The 23,971-nt window shown below is 35.4% G+C and overlaps 1 protein-coding gene across 4 annotated transcripts in view; it reads left to right on the plus strand.

Annotated features, from left to right (window-relative positions):
* PDS5B (PDS5 cohesin associated factor B) overlaps nt 1-23,971 on the plus strand; it is a 99,053-nt gene that overhangs the window by 16,761 nt on the left and 58,321 nt on the right. For all 4 annotated transcript variants that reach the window (XR_008429262.1, XM_053935044.1, XM_053935046.1 and 1 more), the window contains exons 2-8: nt 3,408-3,533; nt 6,848-7,051; nt 11,398-11,484; nt 11,584-11,681; nt 12,765-12,891; nt 18,558-18,638; nt 20,423-20,563. Coding sequence is in view for 3 of the 4 variants with exons in the window: in XM_053935044.1 (XP_053791019.1) it covers nt 3,426-3,533; nt 6,848-7,051; nt 11,398-11,484; nt 11,584-11,681; nt 12,765-12,891; nt 18,558-18,638; nt 20,423-20,563 (846 nt within the window). In the remaining variant the exon portion in view is untranslated. The remainder of the gene's footprint in view (nt 1-3,407; nt 3,534-6,847; nt 7,052-11,397; nt 11,485-11,583; nt 11,682-12,764; nt 12,892-18,557; nt 18,639-20,422; nt 20,564-23,971) is intronic.

The raw sequence follows: 23,971 nt of genomic DNA on the forward strand, positions 1-23,971 counted from the left end.
TGTGTTGTCACAGATTACCTGGGAGAAAAGACCCACATTACCACACCTTTTTTTAGGTAGTTTTTGAGAGCAGTAAGGTCCCTCCTGAGTTTCCTTTTCTCCAAGCTAAACAACCACAGCTCCCTCACCCTCTTCTTGTAGGACTTGAGCTCTTTCCCTTCTGATGGTGTATATGGAATAATACTGGATTTTTGAAAACATGGTGGAGAACTTCTAAAATTTCATTTGTTAAAAAAAATAATAGAAACTGTCAGCTGAGTCTGTTGAATCTCAAAGATGCTTTCAAAGAATTTCCTTCTTTCAAAATGCTTGTCATCTTAGACTGTTTTCTTTTGCAATACACTGAATCTATAAAAATTAATTTTAAAAGCTTTTTGAAATTCAGTCATTGAATATCACATCACTGGCTTATGGATTTTTGTTTTCAACATGTTGTACATACAGTTGGCCTTGAGGCTGTTGTTCTTAGCTATTACTGTCTTCTTTTTCCATGACAGAAGTTCACTGAAACAGCTGATGTCTCTAACGTGAAATCAGAGATTTGCATTTTGTTAGAATCATTAAAACACCCTCCCCTCCCTCCCTCCCCCCCCGAATAAAAACCCTAGATTCTACTAAGTGTTCAACACAGATTTTTTTTGATAAAGCTAGCTATGCACAGCTATATTGGCAGTCCAGAAGGAGGGGAACGTCTAGCAGTGGAATGTAATGAAGTTTTACTTAGGTAATTGTTGAAGTTATAACTGTTTTACAAGGGGATTGCTTAGCATTGAATTTTTTTTTTTTGAATGATAGGTTTTGTTTTCTGCTGTTTCTTTTGAATGGATTTTGTTTCTCTCAGTATTAGAAGGTTTATAATTCTTTATCCTGTATGTTCTTTCTTTGAAGCTTTTTAGAATTATTTTTGACCCTGTAAGACTAGGTGTATTAATTCTCTAGACAATGAAGTCTTATTTTTTTTCTGTAATTCTGAGAGGGATAAGCTGTGTACATCCCCGTCTATAATTTTGGTTGGCTGTTAGGTGCTAACACTGCTGCTCTCTCACTCTTCTTGCTTAATGGAACGGGGAGGGAAATAAGACAAAAAAAGCTCATGGGTCAGGATAAATGCAGGGAGATTGCTTTCATTCTTCACTAACTTTGGCGGCTGCAGGTTGTTTCACTTTTTTCTCACTTTTCTTCCTAGTAACTGCTGTGCAGCATTTTTTGTCAGTTCTTAAATAGTTACCACAGAGGCACTGCCAGCATCACTGATGGCTCAGCTTTGACAAGGGATGAGTCCATTTTGGAGCTGTCTGATCTGGCTCTGTTTGCTATGGGAGCAGCCCCATGTCTCTTCCCACAGGAGCCACGCCTTCAGCCTCCCCCACTACCAAAACCTTGCCACCTAATCACAATACAGATGCTCAGTTTCATCCAGACCTTGGATGCCACTGAAGCTTAAAAGCTTGGTTGTGGGGCTGTTGGACATATTGGCTGCACAGTTGAACTTTACTGTAATGTATGAGTTTCAGTCTTTGAATTATTTCAAAATGTGCTCCAAATGGGACTACATCATCATGTTCTAATCAAGTTTCCACTGCATTTGATCTGATCTGACAGCTATCCACCACTGGAAAATGGAGTTTTGTTCCCCAGTTCCCTTAGTTCCTGTTCTTTCCCTTGAGTTAGCTTTGATGCTTGTCACATGCTTTTCAAAAACAATTTGGCTTGTTTTTTGAGTTGGTGAGTTTGATTGGCCCATCAAAGCATCTGATGCTTTTATATTCTCAGGTTCAGGCAAGCAAGGTCCCTTCAGCTGTGATGAGCTGTTAAAATGAATTTAGGTATAATATATAACATCATCCCATCTGAAAGGTAGAGTGTAATATCTATGTCAAATGGCAAGAAGAGTGAACTTCATTACAATTTCTGTGTGCTTTTGAGGAGTCCTAGACTTGACATGAATTTGTCATGGCAGCGCATTAAAGAAATATAATGGGGATAGAAGTGGCATCATATTTTAGTATTAGAAAAAGTTACTTCAATGAGCTTTGTTTCCTCACAGCTTTGTCATTGTCAGTTTTTACTACAACTGCAAGCATGTGACACTGTTCCACTGCTGGGTGCATGTAGATGCAGAGAAGATGATAGAAACTGAGTTGACTTTCGTGTATCTGTTGAAGTCCATTGCATGTCATGCCTGTTGAATGACATCTGATTATGTTCATTCTATTCATGTTTTCCTGATTTACAAAAATAAAATGTGTTGTGCTGTATGTGTTCTTTGCAAAAAAAAAAAAATTAAAAGCCAATATTAATTTTTTGTTTGGTAAAAGATTAGGTGAAGATGAAGCAAAATTTGTAACTTTGGTTGTTTTCATGAAATATGAACTGAAGAATACAAATCCCAATACTTGGGATTCACAGTTCAGAACAGTCATGACTGCTAGAAGTGGATCATACTTTTAACTAAATAACTAAAAATATCAAGACAATGACAAAGAAATTTGTTTCTTTTGTTACATTCTTCATTTGTAACTGCCCTGGTACAGTCTTTTTCCAAGATCCTGATTGTTCCCACACATGCCATCTAGATTTTTTCACCGCCTTTTGTATTGATTGCTTTTATGTAAGTAAAGGTTTCAGTTCAGCTTCCTTCTGTAAAGCAATGAAACTCTGTATGACTTAGAGTGGATTACATGGTAGTCTTCATTTGCATCAGTTTAAAGGGACTGAGAAACCAAGTACCTGAGTTGTGTTCCTAGTTAGAATTTAGGAAGAAGATACCATTGCTTATCTGCAGTCTTTCACTTGAAAATGTGGCTTTAATGGCATAGAGGAATGACTTGTATTTGTCTGCTCTGTTTCTGTCTCTAATTTCATTCTCTATCTGCTGCTTGTCTGGCATGTTGGGGAGTTACAACTGGTGATGTATAACAATTAACAGCAGTGGTGTTTAGGCTTTTTGGAAAATTACATTTTCCAAAAGGTAAAATGTTTGGAAAATTGCATTTTCTAAAAGAGTAAAAATGAACATAAAGTCCACTTCAGATGTCTGAACACCCAAGCTAGCTAGGATCTTTTATTATCAAGAGGTGGAAACAGATCATGCAGTACAGTAAGATTCTTGGTTGTGTCTTTGTTAGTGTGAAGATCAATTACATTCTGAAATGAGGAGTTGTAGCTTTTTTCTGATGTATACTTCTTGAAAGCTTTGTTGTGTCATAGGACGATCTACCTGGATATCAAAACTGTTTTTGTCTCTCACAGTATAGATTACTGAAACAAATCCAAATATTTTGTCTTTTTTGTGTTTGTATGGGTTTGTTGTATATTTCTAGTTGGATTTTGTTTGTCAAAGTGGGATAGATATGGTTAAGCATGAACTAGTTAAACAACATTGTCTTCTTAATTTCTTTCCACAGTTTTAAAACCGTGAAATCATGGCTCATTCAAAGACAAGAGCCAATGATGGAAAAATCACATATCCTCCTGGAGTCAAAGAAATCTCTGATAAAATATCTAAAGAAGAGATGGTGAGAAGACTAAAGGTTAGTAAGCAACTAATTACTTGCAGATTCAAGTTTCTTGTAAAAGATATTCAATAATCCTATTACTATATTTTATATCTGGAAGGGTTTTTTTTTTCCTTTGGGCTTTACCTTTTTTATGCATAGGAGAAACTTCTTTGCTCTTGTGCATTCTCTTCTACCACTTTCTTGAAATGGCTTGTTCAAAAAAGGTTTAAATGCATTTAAAAATCACAAATATAAATGACCTGCATTAATTTAAAATGCTACTTAAATTTTGTTTCAGCTACTATGCTAAGTCAGTACTTGCATTGTTTTCTAGTATTTTCCTCTCTAAAAGAGAGTAATAATTTTGGAAATAATTTGGATACCTCTCAATACATTCCTTTTATGCCTTCATGCTCTTTGGTTTGTTTATAAAAACCTTTATTCTCATTGTTTTAGCCTGTATCTTGATGAAGGTAGTTTTTGTTATGCTTTAGTATATATACTTTGACTATACTTACAGTCTTTGATGTATTTCTGTCTTGAATTTCTTGACCATTTTATTTGGCCAAAGCGTACAGGAAAGTTGGACAGATTTGGAGGCTAATTTTGTTACCACAGTTCTGTATCTACCTGTGTACTCTCTCAAAAAGGCAGGCCTGTATTGTGCAGAAGGAATGCCTGTAGTTTGGGCTTGCCCTGTGAAACAGGAGGGAACTGATGTGGGAGAGGAACCTTAAGTATTCTAACAGATGGAAGAGCTTACTTTGGAGTTTTCTGAAGAAGTAGTTTTAAGTCAGTTGGAACTATGAGTAAATGAACAAAAACCAATAAAATGCCAGAACACAAGGGTTGCTTTTTGTCTTCCCCCCAGTAACCTGTCTAGGCTTTGGGATTTTGGTTGATGGACTTTAGTGAGTATTTTGCATTCCATGATGCTGAATAAAAGACAACATTTATAACTTTACATATAAAGGATTCCTAAGAGAAGGAATTCTTTTTTAGCACTTGCATATTTTTTTCAGCTTGTGGAAATGCAGCACCACAGTTCTTACTAATACTTTTTTTCCTGTAGCTTAATTTCATTTCTGGCCTTGAATGTCTAGTCCCTTCTGTCATCTTGATCTGTCTTGCAGAATAAGAGCACTTTGTAAGATGTCTTGTGTTTCTTGTTAGCTGTTTATTCTGGCTATGAATTCATTGGTGCAGGGAAAAAGTTGCAGTATTTCTTTTATAAGAGGTTGGATGATCTATGCTACACCACAAGTGTCCAGAACTTCAGTATAAACACAGTTGCAGGGGCTAAAAAACAGTAGTTGATAAATAAGTGAACTATTAGCCTCTTGATTTCCCTGACTGCCAAATTCATGCAATTAGGGAAAAAGCATTTTTCTGTGCACAGACATTCTACTGTTTGTTGATAATGATATATTAATGTAAATGCTAATTATTGAGAAATCTGAGAATAAAATTGAAAATATACAGAGTTAATTTCTGTATTAGCATAACTTATGTTGGACATTTGATACGTTTTGAATTGATGCCCTCTTGAAGTTTATGATAGATTTGGAAATGACATAGAAACTAAATGGTGATAGCTGTGAACTAACACTGAAGACAGAAAGAAGGTGATAAACTCTTGGAACAGATGAATAGTGTGAGAAAAGCATTTTTCCACCGTTTCTTTTAATACAGAAGAACCAAGTCATCATCTAATGAAATATTAATTTTAGACCAGCAGTCTAATAATACACTTTTCTGTCAGTTTTATACAGGTAAATTCCAAAGCTTGTTTCTGTGGAATGATGCAGTAAAAATTGAATGGGTTAAGAAATATGTGCCACATCTGGAAGATGAAGCTCCAGGAGTATAAATTATGGTGGTCTGGGTGTGATTTCAGGCTCTGGAGTCCTCTAACTTATTGCTTTGCAGGAACCTGGAAATCTGTGCTAGGACAACTAGCTTGCTTTCCTTTGTTTTTCCTTAAACACTGTGATGGATTGCTCTGCAGACAGGATGACTGATCTTTGTTGTCCTGACTTGTACAGATGTTCATGTTATCAGGGAAAAAAACATGAAAGGTTCATTTCCAGAGCAGAAGAAACCCATACTTGTTGCAAGAAGTATGAAAAGACTACTTTTCATGGAAATGTAAACAGTTCTGACTTGTAAATTAATTAGTGTGTAAGGGCACCAGTACACTTCAGGTGGTTCATCTTGTGCCTGACTGGGGAGGACTTTATTTTTCATGCAATGTAAGTTGTGTCTGCATAAGCTGCTGATCTTCTGTGTCTTTTTGTAAAGAATTCTCATATGTTTGAAAACTTCACAGCTTCTGTGATCCTAATTTTGCAGAAGTTTGGGTTATTTTTTTTTCAGTTGGGCTTCTTGGAGGGGGGGAAAACACAACCAAATAACAAACTATAGCAAAGTAAAGTATTTTGCAGTGTTACAGGATTCTAGGACTTGACATTATTATTCTTTGAATAATATCTCTTCCTGCACTGAAGAAATAGATGGGAGTTTTGGCTTTAATTCTCAGGATTGTGTAATTAAGTCTTTAGTATAATTTTGTTAATTTTACAAGAGCTGAACTCCTTAAAATAACTCTGCCTCTGTGAGTTAGATAAGGAATTACTTTGTTTTGTCAATAAATTTCTCTCCTTCAGATAAGTGTAAGAATTCTCACCAACTAACAGTTACTAAATATAGCTTTTCCTGCTTTTGTTTTATTCAGCATGTTAAATATTTGGTGTCCCGGACTATTTTTTTTTTCTTCCATAACTTCAGTAACTGGATGCTAGTGGTCATTTTAATCTTGTTGGACAACATCCATGCTGTAGAGCTGCCTGGATTTACATGTGCATTTGCTGAAAGTGTGGGGTCTGCTTCTGGACAGCACAGGGAATAGAATTTTCCTCAGAGGAGTAATAGGCAAAACCCTGAAACTGAAGAGAATAGGAGGAAAAAAATCATCACTGAATAGTTGAGGGAGAAATAAATATTTTTAATAAAGTTTTGCCATTTTCTGAATTTTTAAGTGAATGACTGTAACAGTAAATGCTGTTGCACTTCTTCAATTGTCCAACTTGATTATATAGTTTCTCAAAAAGATTTGGGAAGTCTACAACTAGACTTTCAGTATTTCTGCTGGGACAGCTGATAGAGGACTTGGTCAGGTCTTTCCTGTGCCCTGAAAAATGAAAACACAGGCTGCTCAAATAAGTACTGCTGCACAGTTAATAATGCTTCTGACAGAATTTGCACTAAACCAGAAAAGTAACTTTTAGTAAGGATTTTGTAACACAAAGTATTTCATTTTGTGTACTAATGTGTGTCTGTCTATTTAGATGGTTGTGAAAACTTTCATGGATATGGACCAGGACTCTGAAGAAGAAAAGGAGCTCTACCTAAATCTTGCTTTACATCTTGCTTCAGATTTTTTCCTCAAACATCCTGATAAGGATGTACGTTTGTTGGTAGCATGTTGTCTTGCCGATATTTTCAGAATTTATGCCCCTGAAGCTCCATACACTTCACCGGATAAACTGAAGGTAAATAAAATTAATCTCTTTTTCCACACCAGGTTTTTACACTCAGTGATTAATATAACTGATCATGACTGCTTTTTCCCTCCTTTTATTTCTGGTTCAGCTGAAACAGTTCAGTTTTCACTTGCTTTTGGAATGTCATTGGTCAAGTCAGTTGTCCATGACATAAAGGGCTATACAGTACACATTCCAATAACTTGCAGAGTTTTGGATTTGTATGGAAAATAATTATTTTATTGAACTGTTTTTGGGATTTGCAGGTTACTTTACTTTAGAAATACTGATTATATGTATAGCTGTTATCACAATCTCTTGAAAGATAGCTAATACCTTCACTTGGGAAAATACCCCTGCATCTCCAATTAAACTACCAAGAGGCGGGTACTTGTATATTTATAGATAAAGGTTCTATTGAAAAAAAGATAAAGTACTTTTGTACAGAGTTAAATGATATTTGATGTGATTTGGAAAATTTTGCAATTACAAACATCACTGATCCCACTAGATGGAGATGGCTGATAGAGAAATGTCAGGTTTGAAAAGGAAGTACAGATCTGACTAATTTGTTCCAGAAAGAAATAAATTTTATATTATTTAGTGGGTTCTTTTGCTTTTTAAAGTAGAAATCTAACTTAGTTCCCAACTCTCAAAATCAAACTATTTCCCTTGCGCAGTCAGAATCTAGAGTGGTGAACTGAGCTTTGGGGGAAATTTACAAAAAAACAGGTGAAAGTGACACTGAAAAATGTATGCTTTCCTTGTCTCCCTGATATAGAAATGTGTGTGGTCTTTTTTGTTTAGTTTGTTTTGGTCTTTGTTTATTCCACAGTAGGATGGTTGTGGTGGATGGTCTATCTACTATCACTTAAGAGGGAATCACTCAATTTCTCATCTAGTGGTTGCACCAGTAGTGCTTCCTAATTAGGGAAACAGTGCAGTTTCAACTGCTGCAGTGCATCTTTTGTTAACAGACAAACTGGAGAGTTACCTAGGGATTTTTCTTAGTTCTGTACAACATCTACTTCCCATACTTATTGATTGCACCATCTTCAATTGGAGATAATACTAGCTTTGTCTACTGTGCTATATTTAAGTCTGGTTTTATTTCAGTTTTGAGTATATGTCTTCATTTGCTTGTTAGGCTAAGAGCTTTAATTTCTCTCTTTCTGAGATGGGCTAAGTTCCTCGTTAGAGTTTTTGATCTACCAAATGCTACTAAGCTTCAGATTTCATAGTGTACGATATTGGAAAGTTTACCATACTGATCTCATACCTGAAGTATCAGAATACTACAACCACTGCTTGGACAGAGCTTGGAATGGATGAGGGACTTCCACTGCTAGCATTGAGTTCTGTAATCTGTGTGGATTTCAGAATTCAGTTTCTTGATGCAGTTTTCTAAACACATTTTGAGAAATAAAGAAAAGCCAAACAATAGGGACCTTTGCCTCGGGCTGCTGGGGTAGGTTTTTTTGCAAACCCGTTTCCTCTGAAATCAGCTTTTGTAGTTGCAGGACAAGCTCTGATAGAAATGTCGAAGAGTTCCCTCCACTTTATGACAGAGGTAAGAGGAAGAATGCTTCCTCTTGGGTTATATCTTGGCACTATTTTTACCCAGTATTTAATATCAAATCCATACTGCAGCTGAGTCTATTCTTGTATGTTTAACACCAAAGTTAAAAATGGCAAAGGGGAGTGCTGAAAAGGCTTGATTTCTTGAGAGGAAAAGACTTAAGTTTTTGCCCTTGCTTCAGACTCAGTGGTTCTCTTTGTAACTTACATATTGGGCAAGTGAGATGCTGAGGAAAGGGATAAGAATCTCAGGTTTCCCTCTTTTACGTGTATCATCAGTGTAAATCTTACATTCCTTGCTCATCATTGAAAGAGCGTTGATAACAGGGATGGAAAATGCCATGAGTAGAATAAAAACAGAGCTAGAATAGGTTTGCTCTTCTGGGATCTCAAAACTTTGAACTTTGAGCCCTCCTGAGTCCATGTGAAGCCTAGAGCGCAAATCTAATTTTTTGATGGGAGGATAATCTAATCATTTATATGTGTCCGTTGAAAATTACTTGAACAGAAGGACTGTCTGCCTGTCTCTGCTGAAATGTAGATTTTTAAAAAGGGTATATGGTAGCAGAATTCAGTTATCTGAAGGTGTTTTCTGGTGAGAGCCATGGCTCTGATGATTACTGAAGCCATTATATAGTTGGCATCAAGACAGCAATCTACAAAAAAAAAGTCCCTAAAGTTGAAGTGTGAGCAGTTTTGTTTTTAAAGTCTGGATTCTAATGTAGACTTGCTTTACGCAGTCTCATGTGAAAACCTATTGTCCAGTTGTGAAATTATTGCAATTTTTTGGCTGCAGCAAAAGTTTATTTTAGCCTGTGTTTTGAATTTATAAATGCATGTTCAAGTAGTATGTTATGTGTGCTTAAAAGAGGGAAAAATTGGTCATAGTACATGAGATATTAAAAATTAGTGAGTACTTCTGAGTTTAGTCTGTCTTGCTTTCTTTAAATAGGAAAAATAGTTTAGGAGTAAATGCTTATTTTTTCAAACCATGCTGTTATTTGAAGCATTCAGGTGTTGGACTTATTGTACCTATATGCTATTCATTAATGTCTGTAGTTATATACAGCACAGTGACGAGAACTTTTTTTGGAAAATTAGTAGGGTCTTTGAATCACATTAAGTAGGTAAATATTGCATACTGACCTGTAGGATGAAAACTGTGATGCTGGGTTAAATGAGCTGATTGAGATTTATCTCTACAAGTAAAGTTTAACAGAAATAATTAACACAGAGCATGGGTTCTAAGATTAAGTAGTTTTTATGTTTGGCATTGGTCAGTCTGTCACGTGCCCCCTTTATTCTTCAGTTCATTCTTATTCTTCCCTGAGACTCAGTTTGTATGTCTTCTAAACTTTACAGAACCTTCCAGTGTTTTCTATAAGACAGCCTTCATTTTGGGTGGGCACTGATGGCCTGTTAGTGTTCAGGCACTAGTTTTTAAAGGAGGGATTCTTCAGATGGGCTTTTGCATGGGAACTGAATGCTTCTGAGTGGTTGGAGACCATTAGATGTGTCCTTTGTGTCTTGGTTTAATTTTAGCTAAAGAGTCTAGATTGTGTGCTCTATAAAGGATCTGAAGTTTGAACTAGACAGTGATCCTTCTGATCATCCTTAACTCTTCAAAATCAGTTTCAAACCAAATTAAAACATTAATGTAGCTGTAGCTCTGAACATTGTGTTTGCTGTGCTGTTTTGCCAAGAGTTGGTGATGTCACGTGGAATCTAGTTCTTGATTTTACCTAGATCTACAGTAAGTGCTCAGCTTAATGATCAAGGCTGGATTTTGTGGTTATAGTGTTGGAAAAAAAGAAACCATATTCTTGTCTTTTGTCTGTGTATTATTCTTGGGGGACTTAGGGGAAATTGTCATTTTGAAAGTGTTACAGAAACGCCTTATAACTGTTTCTAGGATAGATTTTCAGAATTAACAGTAAGGCTCTATTCTATTTATTATGGCAACTTTATACCTTTTGGAATTTGATTTACACCTAGGTTGTTAGATGAAACATAGATATAGTTGTGGCTATGATGAGTGTTTCTGGTGATACTTTTTTCTAGATATTTTGATTTAATATAGTTATATCAGATTAATATAGTTGTAGTTGTGAATTTCCAGCTGTTAATTATCTGAATGTAAAAAAAAATTAAAAAGATACCTTCCTGTGTGTTTCTATTTTGTTCATAATTGACTATTTGTTCCTTGTAACCTGCTTCAATTTACTCTGTGTGAGACTTTTTCTGAAGGAGTCTTTTGGTGGTGAAAGTTGTTAGAGGAAGCAGGAGGAACTTGGTTTATTAGCTTTTGCAAGAGATGTTATCTATGTCAGTGTCTTGATGACTGAGAAATGTGCAAACAATACAGAGTGAACGTTTAATAACATCTCTTAGGAAATATGTAGTTGCCTACTGCTATCTTCCCCTTCTTTTGAAACTGATTGTTATGAAGTAAAAATATTAAGTTTATTGTCCTGCTGAATAATAATCTCTTGACTTCTGCAAGCAGACAGTTGCAGCTGTGTTTGTCAAGTTGAATGCTTTTCTTTGGAAAAGGTTATTTCTCAACCCTCTAAAGAAATATGAAGTATTTTAAAATTACTCCTTGACATTTTCCATGATGTTTTTGTAGATGATCTTCTTTTTGATAGTGAAATAATGTCTGTCATTGCTGCATATTTTGTAGTGACTAAATAATACAAGTAACTTTAAAAGATAATTATTTTATTTTGAAGGTTTAATTGCAGTTGATTGAATAACTAGCACTTCTTTCTTTTCAGGATATATTTATGTTCATAACAAGGCAACTTAAAGGTTTAGAAGATACAAAAAGCCCCCAGTTTAATCGATACTTTTATTTGCTTGAGGTAAGCTTCATAACTTATTTCATAATAATTGTTAAACATAATCTTTCAATTTAATCTTGTGTTAACTACTCCTTTTATTTTTTTCCTGTTCCAACACAGAACATTGCTTGGGTTAAATCTTATAACATATGCTTTGAATTAGAAGACAGCAATGAGATTTTTACACAGCTGTATAGAACGCTGTTTTCAGTAATAAAGTAAGTATTTTCACCCCAAATTTCACAGTATATTATTGCATGATTGAGGTCAGCGAGTTCTAACTTTTAGCATTAATGAGTTCTGTAATTTAGTTTAACTAAAGGTAGCAGAACTGTCAGTTTTTTCTGTTTTAATGAATCAAGACACAGTGCACATCATCTTTTTTTCCTAAGACACTTAGATTTAATTGTCATTTACTGCATTTATTTTATTCTGTTCTTGAAATTGAATGGTGTAATATGCAATTCTAAGGAATTTGGAGGATTACTGCTGTGAAAACATGAGTCAGGAAGTAGCGGACACTGGAAGGTACTGCTAGAGGTAGTGTAGTCTTTTCCCTCTGCTCAAACCAGGTCAGCTTGAGCAGGTTGCCCAGAACTGTAGCCAGTTAAGTTTTGGGCATCTCCAAGGATGGAAAGGCTGTGCCATCTTTGGGCAACCTTCTAGTGCTCAATCACCCTTCTATTTAAAAAGTTTCTTTTGTCTGAATGGTGTATCTTGTATTTCGCCCTGTGCCCACTGCCTCTTGTGCTGTGACTGGACACCACTGAGTGTGTGGTGTCATGACAGTCTTGCCCTGTCTTCTCTACTCCTACCATCAGGTGTTTAAACTTGTCATTAAGTTCTTTTCTAAGCCATCTCTTCTCAAGGCTAAAAAAAAAGATGTCAGCTCTCTGTCCCTCCTTCCATGAGAGCAGCTCCAGGCCCTTAATCATCTTTATGAGCCTTTGCTGGACTGAGTCCAGGATGTGTATGTCCCTTTCATGCTGGGAAGCCCAGAACTGGACTCAGCACTCCAGAGGAAGTCTCCCCAGTGCTGGGCAGAGCAGAGGGATGCTCTGATACACTGTCTTTTCATGGTTGGGACAGATAGACTCTTACTGCAGTAGTGAATGAGGAGAGCATGAAATTTAAGAATGGTGGTAATATGCAATCAAAGAATCAAAGTATTTTCATTTCTAAGAAAACTTGTGATTTGCTGATTTTATTCCTTGTTGTTTGCCATCACCACAGGGAGTACTCTGAACAGAAGTTTTACTTTATGTAGATATTACACTAAGAATTCTTGTTTTTAATTTCAGCAATGGTCATAACCAAAAAGTACACATGCACATGGTTGATCTAATGAGCTCTATCATTTGTGAGGGAGATACTGTGTCGCAGGAGCTCTTGGATACAGTGTTAGTTAATCTAGTGCCAGCACATAAGGTAAGATTTAGTGGCTTATGTTTTGTTTTGTTCTACAGTTTTTTTTTTTGTAATCATGATTCCTTGGATGTATGTGTTAGCTATGTAGATCTAATTGAGAGAATGGCTGTAGCAAATGTTTTTGTATTACCTGGATTTCTTTTAGCAAACAAGTAATTTTAATAGACAGAAAATACAGTCTAGTTTCATTGCTCTGATATACTTTCCATAAGTGAAGTATCAGTGGTCACAGTAATCTAAAAGGTTGAATGTCATAGGAATTTAAACACAGTTTTTTTTTCGTCCCATCAATGCCGGTAGAATGGAATAGAGAAGTTACAGACATCCTTTGGAAAGTGTTTCATTCATGTAATGCTGTATCAACAGTTCAAACTAAGGTGCTACCCTGAGTGGGACAGAAAAACTTGTTACGACTGCTGGTTTGTAATTGGCTCTGTTGTATTTCAGAAATGTTGGCTTGGTGGTGTTCTGTTTCTGATGCAGCCATAGAATTAAAACTCTGTGCAGAAATGGTGGTTCAGGAAGAGACCAAGGAATGGCTGTCTTACCGTAATGAATAATGTCATGTTTAAAAAAAAAGTCTCCTATAGATGAAATAAAGGAAAAACTTCAGAACTGTGCATGTGTTGTGATACTTAAATGCTTAAAAAGCATGAAAGTCTGACTCCTTAGTTCAGTAATCTGTGTCCTACTGAAATCTCATGGGCTACTCACTTGTATGTTATGCATGACAAAAAAATACTGTGGGAAATTATCTAGGAAATGTATCTTTAACTGTATTTTGGACAATTCAAGTAGCTTTTTTCTTTCTTAAAATGTGTTCAGAAAGGTGTTAACTGCTGTAGTTTCTAAAAAGTTGTACGGTTAAGTGATTATTAACAGAGAGATGCTTTGGAATGCCTACTAGTATGCCATTACTACTAGCCATTAATTCAGTAAATAAATAGTACATAAATTATTTTCTATTGACAGTGAAAGACTAAATGCTTAGTATCAATTAGTAATTTTTTCCCACCACTGGAAATGTTTTAGCTGTGTCCTTCAAAGAGTCTAATACTTGTATGCTAGGACTAGACTGAAATTTATGTGGCTAAAGTCCAGATGTGTGAAGTAAAGCTTTGGAATACAAAAAAAAACAAAAGCAAGAATATGCAAAATACCTTAGTTTGTTTTCTCAGTTAAGAATCTATCTTATTTAGAATCTATTGTTTCATTGTGTCATCTGTGTTCAAATTGATTTGACTATACTATTTTTATGTTTCATGTTTAATAAACTGACTTTGAGTTGAAGAATTAGTAGCACTAAAACAATTCTGTTTCACAGTGGACTTAAAATTACTGACTGAATATTTTAATAAGGGAAATACCTTTGGGTTTTGCATTTTCTGCTGCTTTTCTTTTAATATAAGTCTCTCTGTGGATAAGATGTTCGTTTATAGCCTGCTTTTTAATTGAAGTAGATACCTAATGTCAGACTGTATTTTGAGTATGTTTACCTTTATTTTTTTTTCCATACTAATGGAAAGGAGCTTCTAATATTGTTCTGTTTCATCTTAAAGTCTTCACATAGTGAATTTTTATTTTTAATTATTTAAAATTTGGGTCCTCTGCTATCTTTGGCTACTGATGTCAAGCTGAAAAAGTGTAATAAATTCAGAGTTAAGAATTTTTCCACTCTTCCATTGAGCACAAAACTAGAAGGAGATAAAGGATAAAGTCCACCCTAAAAAAGAACTGTGTCTTGGCTGACCTCACTGTTCAGCTATGTGGGCTGCGGAAAAGGGAAATTGAATGATCAGACTGGTCACCAAAAATGGCATAAGGGCAGACATTGGTGTAATGGTCTGTAGGGAATCCCCAGATTTCCTAGGGACCAAAAAATATCTTTGATAGAGTGGAAAGAACATAGGTCTGCTACTAGCTCAGTTTGAAGATTATCAGATTGAGAGATTGTTGAAGATAAGACAATTATATCTATAGAAAGTAACACAGGCAAGTGATGTATTTTTAATATGCCCAAAAGAAGGTTGTGTATGAGGGGGAATTTTTAGTGGCCTTGTGAACTGAATAGCTGCATCGTAGAAAAGAGTTGTATTGGTAAAACAAGACTGAGTTCCTCAATTCTCAGCCTGTATAATTTATCTAACCTGTGGTCTGTAAGTATATATTGGGAACAGAAGATTCATCTGGTGGCTGAAATTCAACATTAGACAGCTTTATACAAAAATATGAATATTTTTGAATATTTTTAAGAGATGTAGTAATTAGTTGAGCAGTTTATGAAAGGTTAATTCAAAACTGTTACCCCTTAAACCAAGACTGTATTTTCCCAAAGATGAAAAATAGATATGGTCCATAGTCCTGAGTGGTAAGTGCAAAAAGCAATGGTGCTCACAGGATGGCTGCAAAATCTCAATCATAAAGAGCATATACTGGGCACATGATAATATTATCCAATGTCTGTATACCATAATTAGTAGTCACTGAAGTAATGACAACTCTAAACTACTCTATCTCCCTTAAGTTTGTCATCCATCTCACTTGGTCAGGATAAAAGCCATACTAATGTAAACCTGAATGAAAGCAGCTGACACACCAGTATCAGAAGAGAGGCATGCTGAAGTGTGCACAGGCTTGCTTGACTAGTGCAGCTGTCAGATAAGCCAATAAAATGGCAAGCTTAACTTGTGTGACTGTGTGCTTAACTCTTAATTTTGATGCTGAATTATTCTTTTCCTTTTGTAGTTTCTCTTCTATCAACTCAACTGAAATTCTTTTGATAGGATTATATTGAGGGAATTAATTTAAGGGACCTAAACTCAGATAAGACCTAGAAGCAAGGAAAGAGATAGTATGAAAAGGCAAGAAAATTTAATAGTTTTCATTTCCCCTTTAATGATCTTTTTGTGTTATAATGCTTTTATGGCAGACCTGCAAACAATTTTGTGTTTGTGCAGTGTGTTAGAAGGCAAATTGTACTTGATTTCCTTGGGTGTTTGCCAGTGTTCCATTTTCAGCTTCAGGACTGCTACAGGGAATCCCGCATTGCACATCCCACGTGCTTTACATGCCTATATTTTAGAAAAAGTGATACTTTTTAAATTAAATTCTTAACTGTCTCTACTAGGAATTTGCTTAATATTTAGTGTTACCTATCTTGACAAGACCTCAGCTGAGCTTTTTCTTTGTCAGCTGTCCTTAATCTGTTTACCTTCCCAAGGTAAACAGAAGGTAAAAACCTTAGGCCTACTGGATGCTGACATGCTCCTAAAGGCATCCTGATTAAGATAATTGTCCCCATCATGAGGGCTTTCTTAAATCATTAAAAGATCTTGAAATACACGTCAATTTTCTTTCCAAACATATGGAAAGATTGTACAGATAATAATGGTAAGAGAGCTTATCTAAAAACAGAGAAGAAATTTGTTAAATTAGATGTTATCCTTTTAAAATTTCTCCTTAAGGAGAAGGAAGTTTAGGATATTTTTGTAACTGTTGAATTAGTCAGAAGGTTTGATTTTGTAAAAGATCTTTGAACCTACTTGGTAAAGGCTGGACTGCTCTTGTTTTCATTTCACCTTAGGCAGTGCCACTTTTGCTTGTTTCTGCTTTTTCCCTGAAAGTGGAAAATGAGGAGAAAATGCGTGTGCTTTTAGACTTCTTTGATATTGTTATTTTCAGAAAGTGGGGCCTCTGGACATTTGAGGATCATGACTATTGGCGCTATTAAATCAAGTACACGAGGCATGAAAAAATAGCTAACTTTCCTTAGCCGCTTATGCTCTAGACGATTTTTCCTCTTTAGAACTTGTTTTTGATAGATCTTTGCATTACACTTCCTTCTTACTCAGGGTTGCAAATAGCCACTTGTAGCATTTATCTTGGGTAGCATTAAGCTTGGAAGTGAACTGCTGTGCAAAAGATACAAGCTGAAACTGTAATTAATGTGAATCAGAACAGACCTGCCTGTTGGAACTCTCTTGTGCTAGGCCTGCTGTTTAGACTTGTTTTATACTAAACCAGATCTTGCTCATGATCCAGAGTTCCCTCTTATCGAGGTGAAAGTGGTTTTCTTTGTGTTGCTGGAGGTGAACTGTGAAGTCAAGAATGATCAGAACAAGAATTGAAAGTGGCGTACATTGCTTGTTATAGTCATTTGTACCTTTTACTTCCTGAACCATTACAATTTTGAATAACGGAAACCAAATTATTCCAGTGGAAATGTCTCTTTTCAATTGTGACCGTAAAGAACAATCCAGCATGCAGTGTTTTTTTTCTGGGACATGGAACAACTGTACAGTTTTGTAACAAGATGCAAGTATTTTATATATTAAATATTTTTCCAGAATTGGAATTTTTAGTCACCTTCTCTTGTGGTGACTAAAACAGACACTTCAGGCATGAGTCTTTGTAGTGTTTCAAGTTCAGTCACCTGACTTAATTCTATCAGTATGCAAGTCAAAGACTTTTTCTGTTGTATATTATCAGAAAATGTTAATCTGTTCCCACTGCTGCTTAGAAGCCTGTAGTTCTATAGGGTTTTTAAAATTTCAGACAGTACTCTCCATTTCTTTGCAAATCCTCTCTTTCATTGAGAAAACTGTAGAACCAAGCATATCTAGGTAAAGAAATACCCTGGGTGTGGCAAGACATCTTATGTTTGCTTTTCATTGTGCTACAAGAAGTTCTCTTCCTTTTATGGTGAGAAATATTTTAAAAAAGCAGCCACAAACTGCCCCTTTTTTACTGTTGAATTATAAACTGAATCTATTGGGTTTTTTTAAAATTGCAAAGACTAATAAAAATTGTAGAAACTATATTTTTGTAGAGTTTTTTTAGCTATTAAAATACTACATATTCTTATATATTGAAGACTTTTTTCTTCATTCTTCTGTGTGTTAACTGCAGTGAGTGTCACAAGGGTTGAGCTGCATTTTCCTCTGAAAACTTTTGAAAAATAATTGTGATATAGAAATTGGAGAAAGGATGTAACAACTAGAGCATGAAGAATCTGTGCAGGGAAAGGGAGAAAACAATGATAGAGCAATAACCCATTGGATAGGAATGTTGAAGAGGGGTTATGTTTTTTAAATTTTTTGTATTAGTTTAGTTTTTATTTTCTCATAAACTGAAATTCTAGGGTTTTTTCCCTTTGCTGTCTTAGACAGCAGACTGAGTAACTTTGCATGGTGTGATGGAGAGGCTGCGGTGGTGATTCACAGGTGGCTGCTTGATGCAAGGGCAGAATTGCATTTTCTGTACTCCTGTTCAGAGTCTCACTTCTGTGGTAACTCTGAATGCCTTTGTGTTGCTTTGTATCACTTCACTGGTTTTTGGGGAAACTGATAAGGAGGAGCAGTAAAATGCAGGCACTGAGTTCACTGAGTATCAGTTTTAGATGTTCAGCTGAAAAGCAAGTCCTCATCTGCCTGGAGTTTTTTTTTTTTTTTTTTTTTCCTCAGTAATGCCAGTGAACACTACAAAGCTTTGTTTGGAATAGCTTTGTTTTTACTATATTATTTTTATTACTGAAAATATAAAAAGAACAGGCTATTTATTTAATGCATTTACCAGTACAAGATGGCTTTAAATTCTTGGATTTGTTTTTAGGTAAATGTATGTGCTTATAACTCTTCTGGTTTTCTGTTTGTTTGTTTTTTCCCCAGAATTTGAACAAGCAAGCCTATGATTTGGCAAAGGCTTTACTAAAGAGGACAGCACAAGCAATTGAACCGTACATTACTAATGTAAGTGAGGACTGCAAACAAACTTGGATATCAATACTTTCTGTAACTAAAGTGTGTTATAAAAAGAATAAATTGCATGAAAAATGAAAAGGGTTGAACAAGAACTTTCTATAGGTTGTCATTTTTCTTTGAGAGAATGATTGTATTAATGAAGCACTGCATAACATGTCCTTTTGAGTCTAATTCTTTACCATATAGAAACTATTAAGTACTTAATACTTGAGATTTCAGAAATGCAATGGATAATTTACTTTCTACTGTCTTGGAAGACCTTGTAATTCAATCCTTAGAGTGACTGGAATACCAAATGTATTTATATGTATTGTTCTGATGAAAATACATAAGCACATTGTTTCTGTAGCAAAATTTGTCTTTTAGTGAAGAGATAAGACTATTTAGAGTCAATAGATGGAGCAGAATTTTATTGCTGTTATCACAGCAGTAGAAAAGGAAGCAATCTGAGAATAGATAGTAAAGAAGAAAACTGAGTGCATTGAGGATTGTAGCAAAGTTGAATGTAGACATCTTAGACACTGTAATAGAAGATGGATGAGGGGAAGTAAACATCAGAGAGGAGTATGCTCTAACTTGAGCTGCACAATAGGAAAAAGAATAACTCTCTTCTTTTTTAGGCAGTTGAGGATTTAGCGGGTCTTACTGCATCTATACAGAACATCAGGAGCTTGAAAACACTGGAAAACCTTCAATGCTTTCTGTTACTTTCAGACTTGTAACACTTAGAAAGTGGGTGCTTCCTAAGATTTTTTTAAATCCTCAATAAAACCTCTTACTTCAAACCTGCTGTTTGGCAAGGTGTTGGTGCATGGGAATGTGGTTTTAATTTTGTTCATCTGTAAGGTTAGATTACAAACTGGGTGCAATTTTCTGAGCTTTGAGGAAGTCTGTACAATAAGAATCTCCCTTCATAGGAAGAACACACATGGAGTCTTCTTTTCTTTGTTTCTTGCGAGAGAGGTATTTTGGGGTTTTGAAAATTTTCTTTCTTGAGATACATTAAAAACACAGTATCAGTTAGTTTCCTAACCAGGATTATATACATTCAGGCAACTCTGTATCCTGAAAAGCAAAACATTTTTTCAAGACAGTCTTTAACTTACAGTAAAATGCACTATAATATATGTATTCTTCTTTAGTTGCCTCTTACCCATCAGAGAGGATGTAGTTGAAAATAGTGTGGAAATATTTTCTTTAATGAGAAGCATGACGTTTCCCTCAAGTATGTCAAGTTTACCAAGAAGGAATATTTGCTTTACAGTTGCATTATGCTGCTTGTAAATACAAATTCTGGAACAATCAGTTATCAACTCCAATGCTTTTACTTTCAACTCCTTAACCTGTGTACGACCAGCTGTGTAGTGTAGTAATTAGCCAGTTGTTTCAGCCTTGCTTTAAATGTTAGAATACTTTTGAAATTACAGTTTTCAGTAGTGGATTAACTCTGAATGTAGTCCCTCTATGAAAAGATATGATACAATGAAATTCCTTTAAAGTCGTGTTTCCTAAATTATTTTTAGGCCTGCTGGGGCAAACATCTTGTTTAATGTATTTTCCTTTATGTATAATACTTGATATGAGACAATGATATTTTAAGACTTCTGCCATGGAATTCTGATCTCTGTGTGCCACCTTCTATCCTTTTTCTTTTAGGAGTGAAATTAATGTTTTAAGATTAAAAGTGACTTAATGTTTTAGGATTTAGCATAGGATTTAGAAGAGTACATGTATATTCTCATTCTTGATGTGTAATCTGTTTTGTTTCCTAGTTCTTCAATCAAGTCCTTATGCTTGGTAAAACATCAATTAGTGACCTGTCGGAGCATGTATTTGATTTGATTCTGGAGTTATACAATATTGACAGTCACCTCTTGCTTTCTGTACTACCACAGCTCGAATTCAAACTTAAGGTAAACACTTCTACCCTTTCTATATATTTAAAACAAGTATGCTTTGACCATTATTGTTTTGGTTTTTCCTTAACTGACAAGTTCTTAAAATTATTTGGCAAATAAAATGAATAACTATATGTAAAAATTACCTTCTCTGGATTGTTTAAAGGAAAACCCATTACACTCCTCAAAAATGTAATTTAAGTTCAAGTGTATTAACCTACCGTGTGTGTGTGTATATATTTGGGATTTGGTTGGCAGATGGTTTTGGCTTGTATATTTCAAGCAATAACTACATTTTTTGGATGACTTGAGGGCTTGACCTTCTTTATTTCTAGGTTTACTTATTATTTATTGTGAAAGACCTCATATTTTGGATATATATACTAATAATTTTGTCCAAATTGTAGTTCTGTGACAGATGTAAGCAGACAACTGAAATGCATCAGCAGGTCTTGTAGTAATTGCTGCAATGACTTACAATTTTTCAGACGTGCTTCATGTGTATGGAGAATAGCTAGTGCTAGCTCTCTATTTTAATGGGCATTTTTCCCTTTGACTTCCCTTTCAAAGTGTCTCCATCACTTGGACAAGTACGATATAACGGTTCTCCTTTTATTTTATTCTCCTTGGCACTACTTTTATTCTATCTGTCATTCCACAAGGTTTCTGTGAGGACTGTGATTAGATTAGTATTATTCTGTATGTGATCTGTTACTAAGCTTGAGGGCTGATATGCAATGGGCGTCATGTAAATTTGAATATATTTTTGTTACAGAGGATGGATTTTAGGGTTGTAGCACCTTTGGCGTCTTCTTATGGTAATATATATTATCACAGTGGCTTGTTCATGCCTATTACTTTTCCCAAATGTTGCTAGGCAGACAGGCTACATTTGCTGGATGAGAGGTTTTTTTAATACCTTTATCATTCTGTTCACATTTCTGAGAGGAGTAGGGTTCAATTTACTGCTTGCTGTCTGTGTCTTCAAAGTAGACCTTTCTTCAGCCTTTAATTTCTGTTCCTACAGATGGCAAGCAATTATCACTTTCATTCCAATAAAAATAGTACTTCTGCAGCTGAAGGTGTTATTCAGGATATTTGATCTTACCTGCTGCCATAATAGTATATAATTGCAGTACCTTTCCCATCTGTAAGTCCACTAAAATCTGCAGGTTCTTCAATTGTTGTCCTACTCCTTCATTGATTCATATTTCATGATTTTCAATACTGATGTAATTTTTGAATCTTATTTTATTGGAATCAGTCTACTAGCCAATGTCAACTTCTTGGTGTTTTGTTTTGTTCCCTTTTTACCCAGACCAGAAAAAATTCTGGTCTCTTTCTTCAGCTAGCTGATTTCAGCCCTCAGCATTTCCATGTTTTCTTTGTACTCCTTAATTTACAACACATTTTTTTCATGTTTGCATTTCTGTTCTTTATTTAGTGTGTTCTTTTCAGATGATGTACATGTATTTTGTTGCTTTCTGTCTCCTTCATCCTTAGTATAGTTTTCTCACTGTGGTCTGAACCCTTAAAGGGTAAGTGGTTTGTATTAGATGTCTACAAGGTCGAGTTTGACAATGTTTCCAGGAGATATGTAGGTTTTGATAGCTACATTCTTACCAATCTTATCCATTGTTGTCTTCTTGAACTTTATATAGTTTGTAGCTATTCCAAAAGCACTGTAATAATTTGTTACTTTGTGTGTTTTGATACTCTACGTTATAAGGAAAAATAATATATGCATATTGACTGTCAAATTACCCATCTTTTACAGAAGAAAAAAGGCACCTCTATTTGGAATAGGATATACCTGATTTAAATTTTGAGATACTGGAACCAGTTTCACAGAGAACTTGTGGGTACTTCACCTCTGGAAGTGTTTAAGGCCGTGCTGGGTGGTGCTTTGAGCAACCTGGTCTAGCGGAAGGTGTTCCTGCCCACGGCAGGGTGAATGAAGGATGTCCTTCAAAGTCCCTTCCAAACCAAATAATTTTATGGCTCTAAATGAGTCGAGGGGTCTTTCTGTGGTGAGAAGAGTATTTTGAAGATAAGTGTTCTAAAATATTAATGAAATATAGTCAACCTGTGTTTTTTCTGAGATCAGCACAAGTTCATTCTACATGCAAACCTGCCAGCAATGGTTATATACTTTCCACTCCAACAATATCTTTAGCTTTACTCTGAACAGCAGCAGCTAGTGTCAACATTTTTTAAATTCAGTTCCAAGTAAATAACTCATTAGTGGGTTGAGAAGAAAGTGTGATTTCAATGAAACTCAGAGTGATTATGATTGAAGACAGCCAATTTTTTTATTGCTTTGAATGAAAAAACATTGACAGCAGAAACCCTGGTAAGCTTGATGAAGCCTTAGTTTGGGTGGCGGTGGCTGGTAAAGGAAAAAACATGCACGACAGTCCATACTGGAAATTGGGAGAGTGGAGTTGTCTTTTTCAATAAAGGTCAATTAAAATTAACAGTACAATAGCCAAGAGCTTCAGAGCTTGACTCAGTGATTTTGTCTTTTGTGGATTTGGCACATAGTACTGTGTCTCTGTATGTCCAGTTGAGGAGACTTGTCCTTATGAGCTCGCTTACCATGGACTACTAGGTATTTAAATAAAACTTTGTACAGTATATTTAGATCAAATATGTAGTTTCACAGGAACATCCAGTTTTTGTTCTATGAAATTGTCTGATATGGCTCTTGAATATAGAGTTGGGATAATAGAAGGCAAATACTCCAGTAGTGCTTAAGAGGTAGTGGGACAGTTAGTGTTTTCCAAGATCTCATATTGCTGCTTTGCTGCTTAGGAGATTTGTATTATTCCTTAAAAGACGATCATAGAATCATAGAATACCCAGGTTGAAAGAGACCTCAAGGAATCATCTGGATAAAATTTTCTTGGCAAAAGCACAGTCTAGACAAAATGTCTCAGCACTGTGTCTAGTTGGATCTTAAAATGTCCTATATCACGGAATCTACCATTTCTCTGAGGAGATTATGCCAATGGCTGATTGATTTCATGGTGAAAAACTTTCCTCTTGTGTCCAGTGTTGAAGGAAAGCTGTGATTGTCTGAACAACTGAGTTGTGGAGATGTGCCAGAATGATCTAATCTTGCATGCATTGAACACATGGAAAGGGACATAGTATCTTTACAAAGACAAATTGAATAATTTTCTCTATATTTTTGAAAATATGAATTTCTTTTTAGTTGGCTTCAAAACAGTAAGTGAAAACAAATTTTGGCCAGATGAAGTACACTCATGGTAGACTTACCTCAGAAAGACATCAAGTGTTCTGGCTCACTTGAAAGCTGAGATGCAAGCTTGGTTTCAGGTGTAAAATTGGCAAGTTCTGCATGAATTTGAATTAATTCCTCCTGGTATCAGCAATGTTACCTCTAGTTGCATATTCTGT

The sequence above is a fragment of the Vidua chalybeata genome, chromosome 2 (assembly GCF_026979565.1).
Source record: "Vidua chalybeata isolate OUT-0048 chromosome 2, bVidCha1 merged haplotype, whole genome shotgun sequence".
In the NCBI taxonomy this organism is placed as follows: domain Eukaryota; kingdom Metazoa; phylum Chordata; class Aves; order Passeriformes; family Viduidae; genus Vidua; species Vidua chalybeata.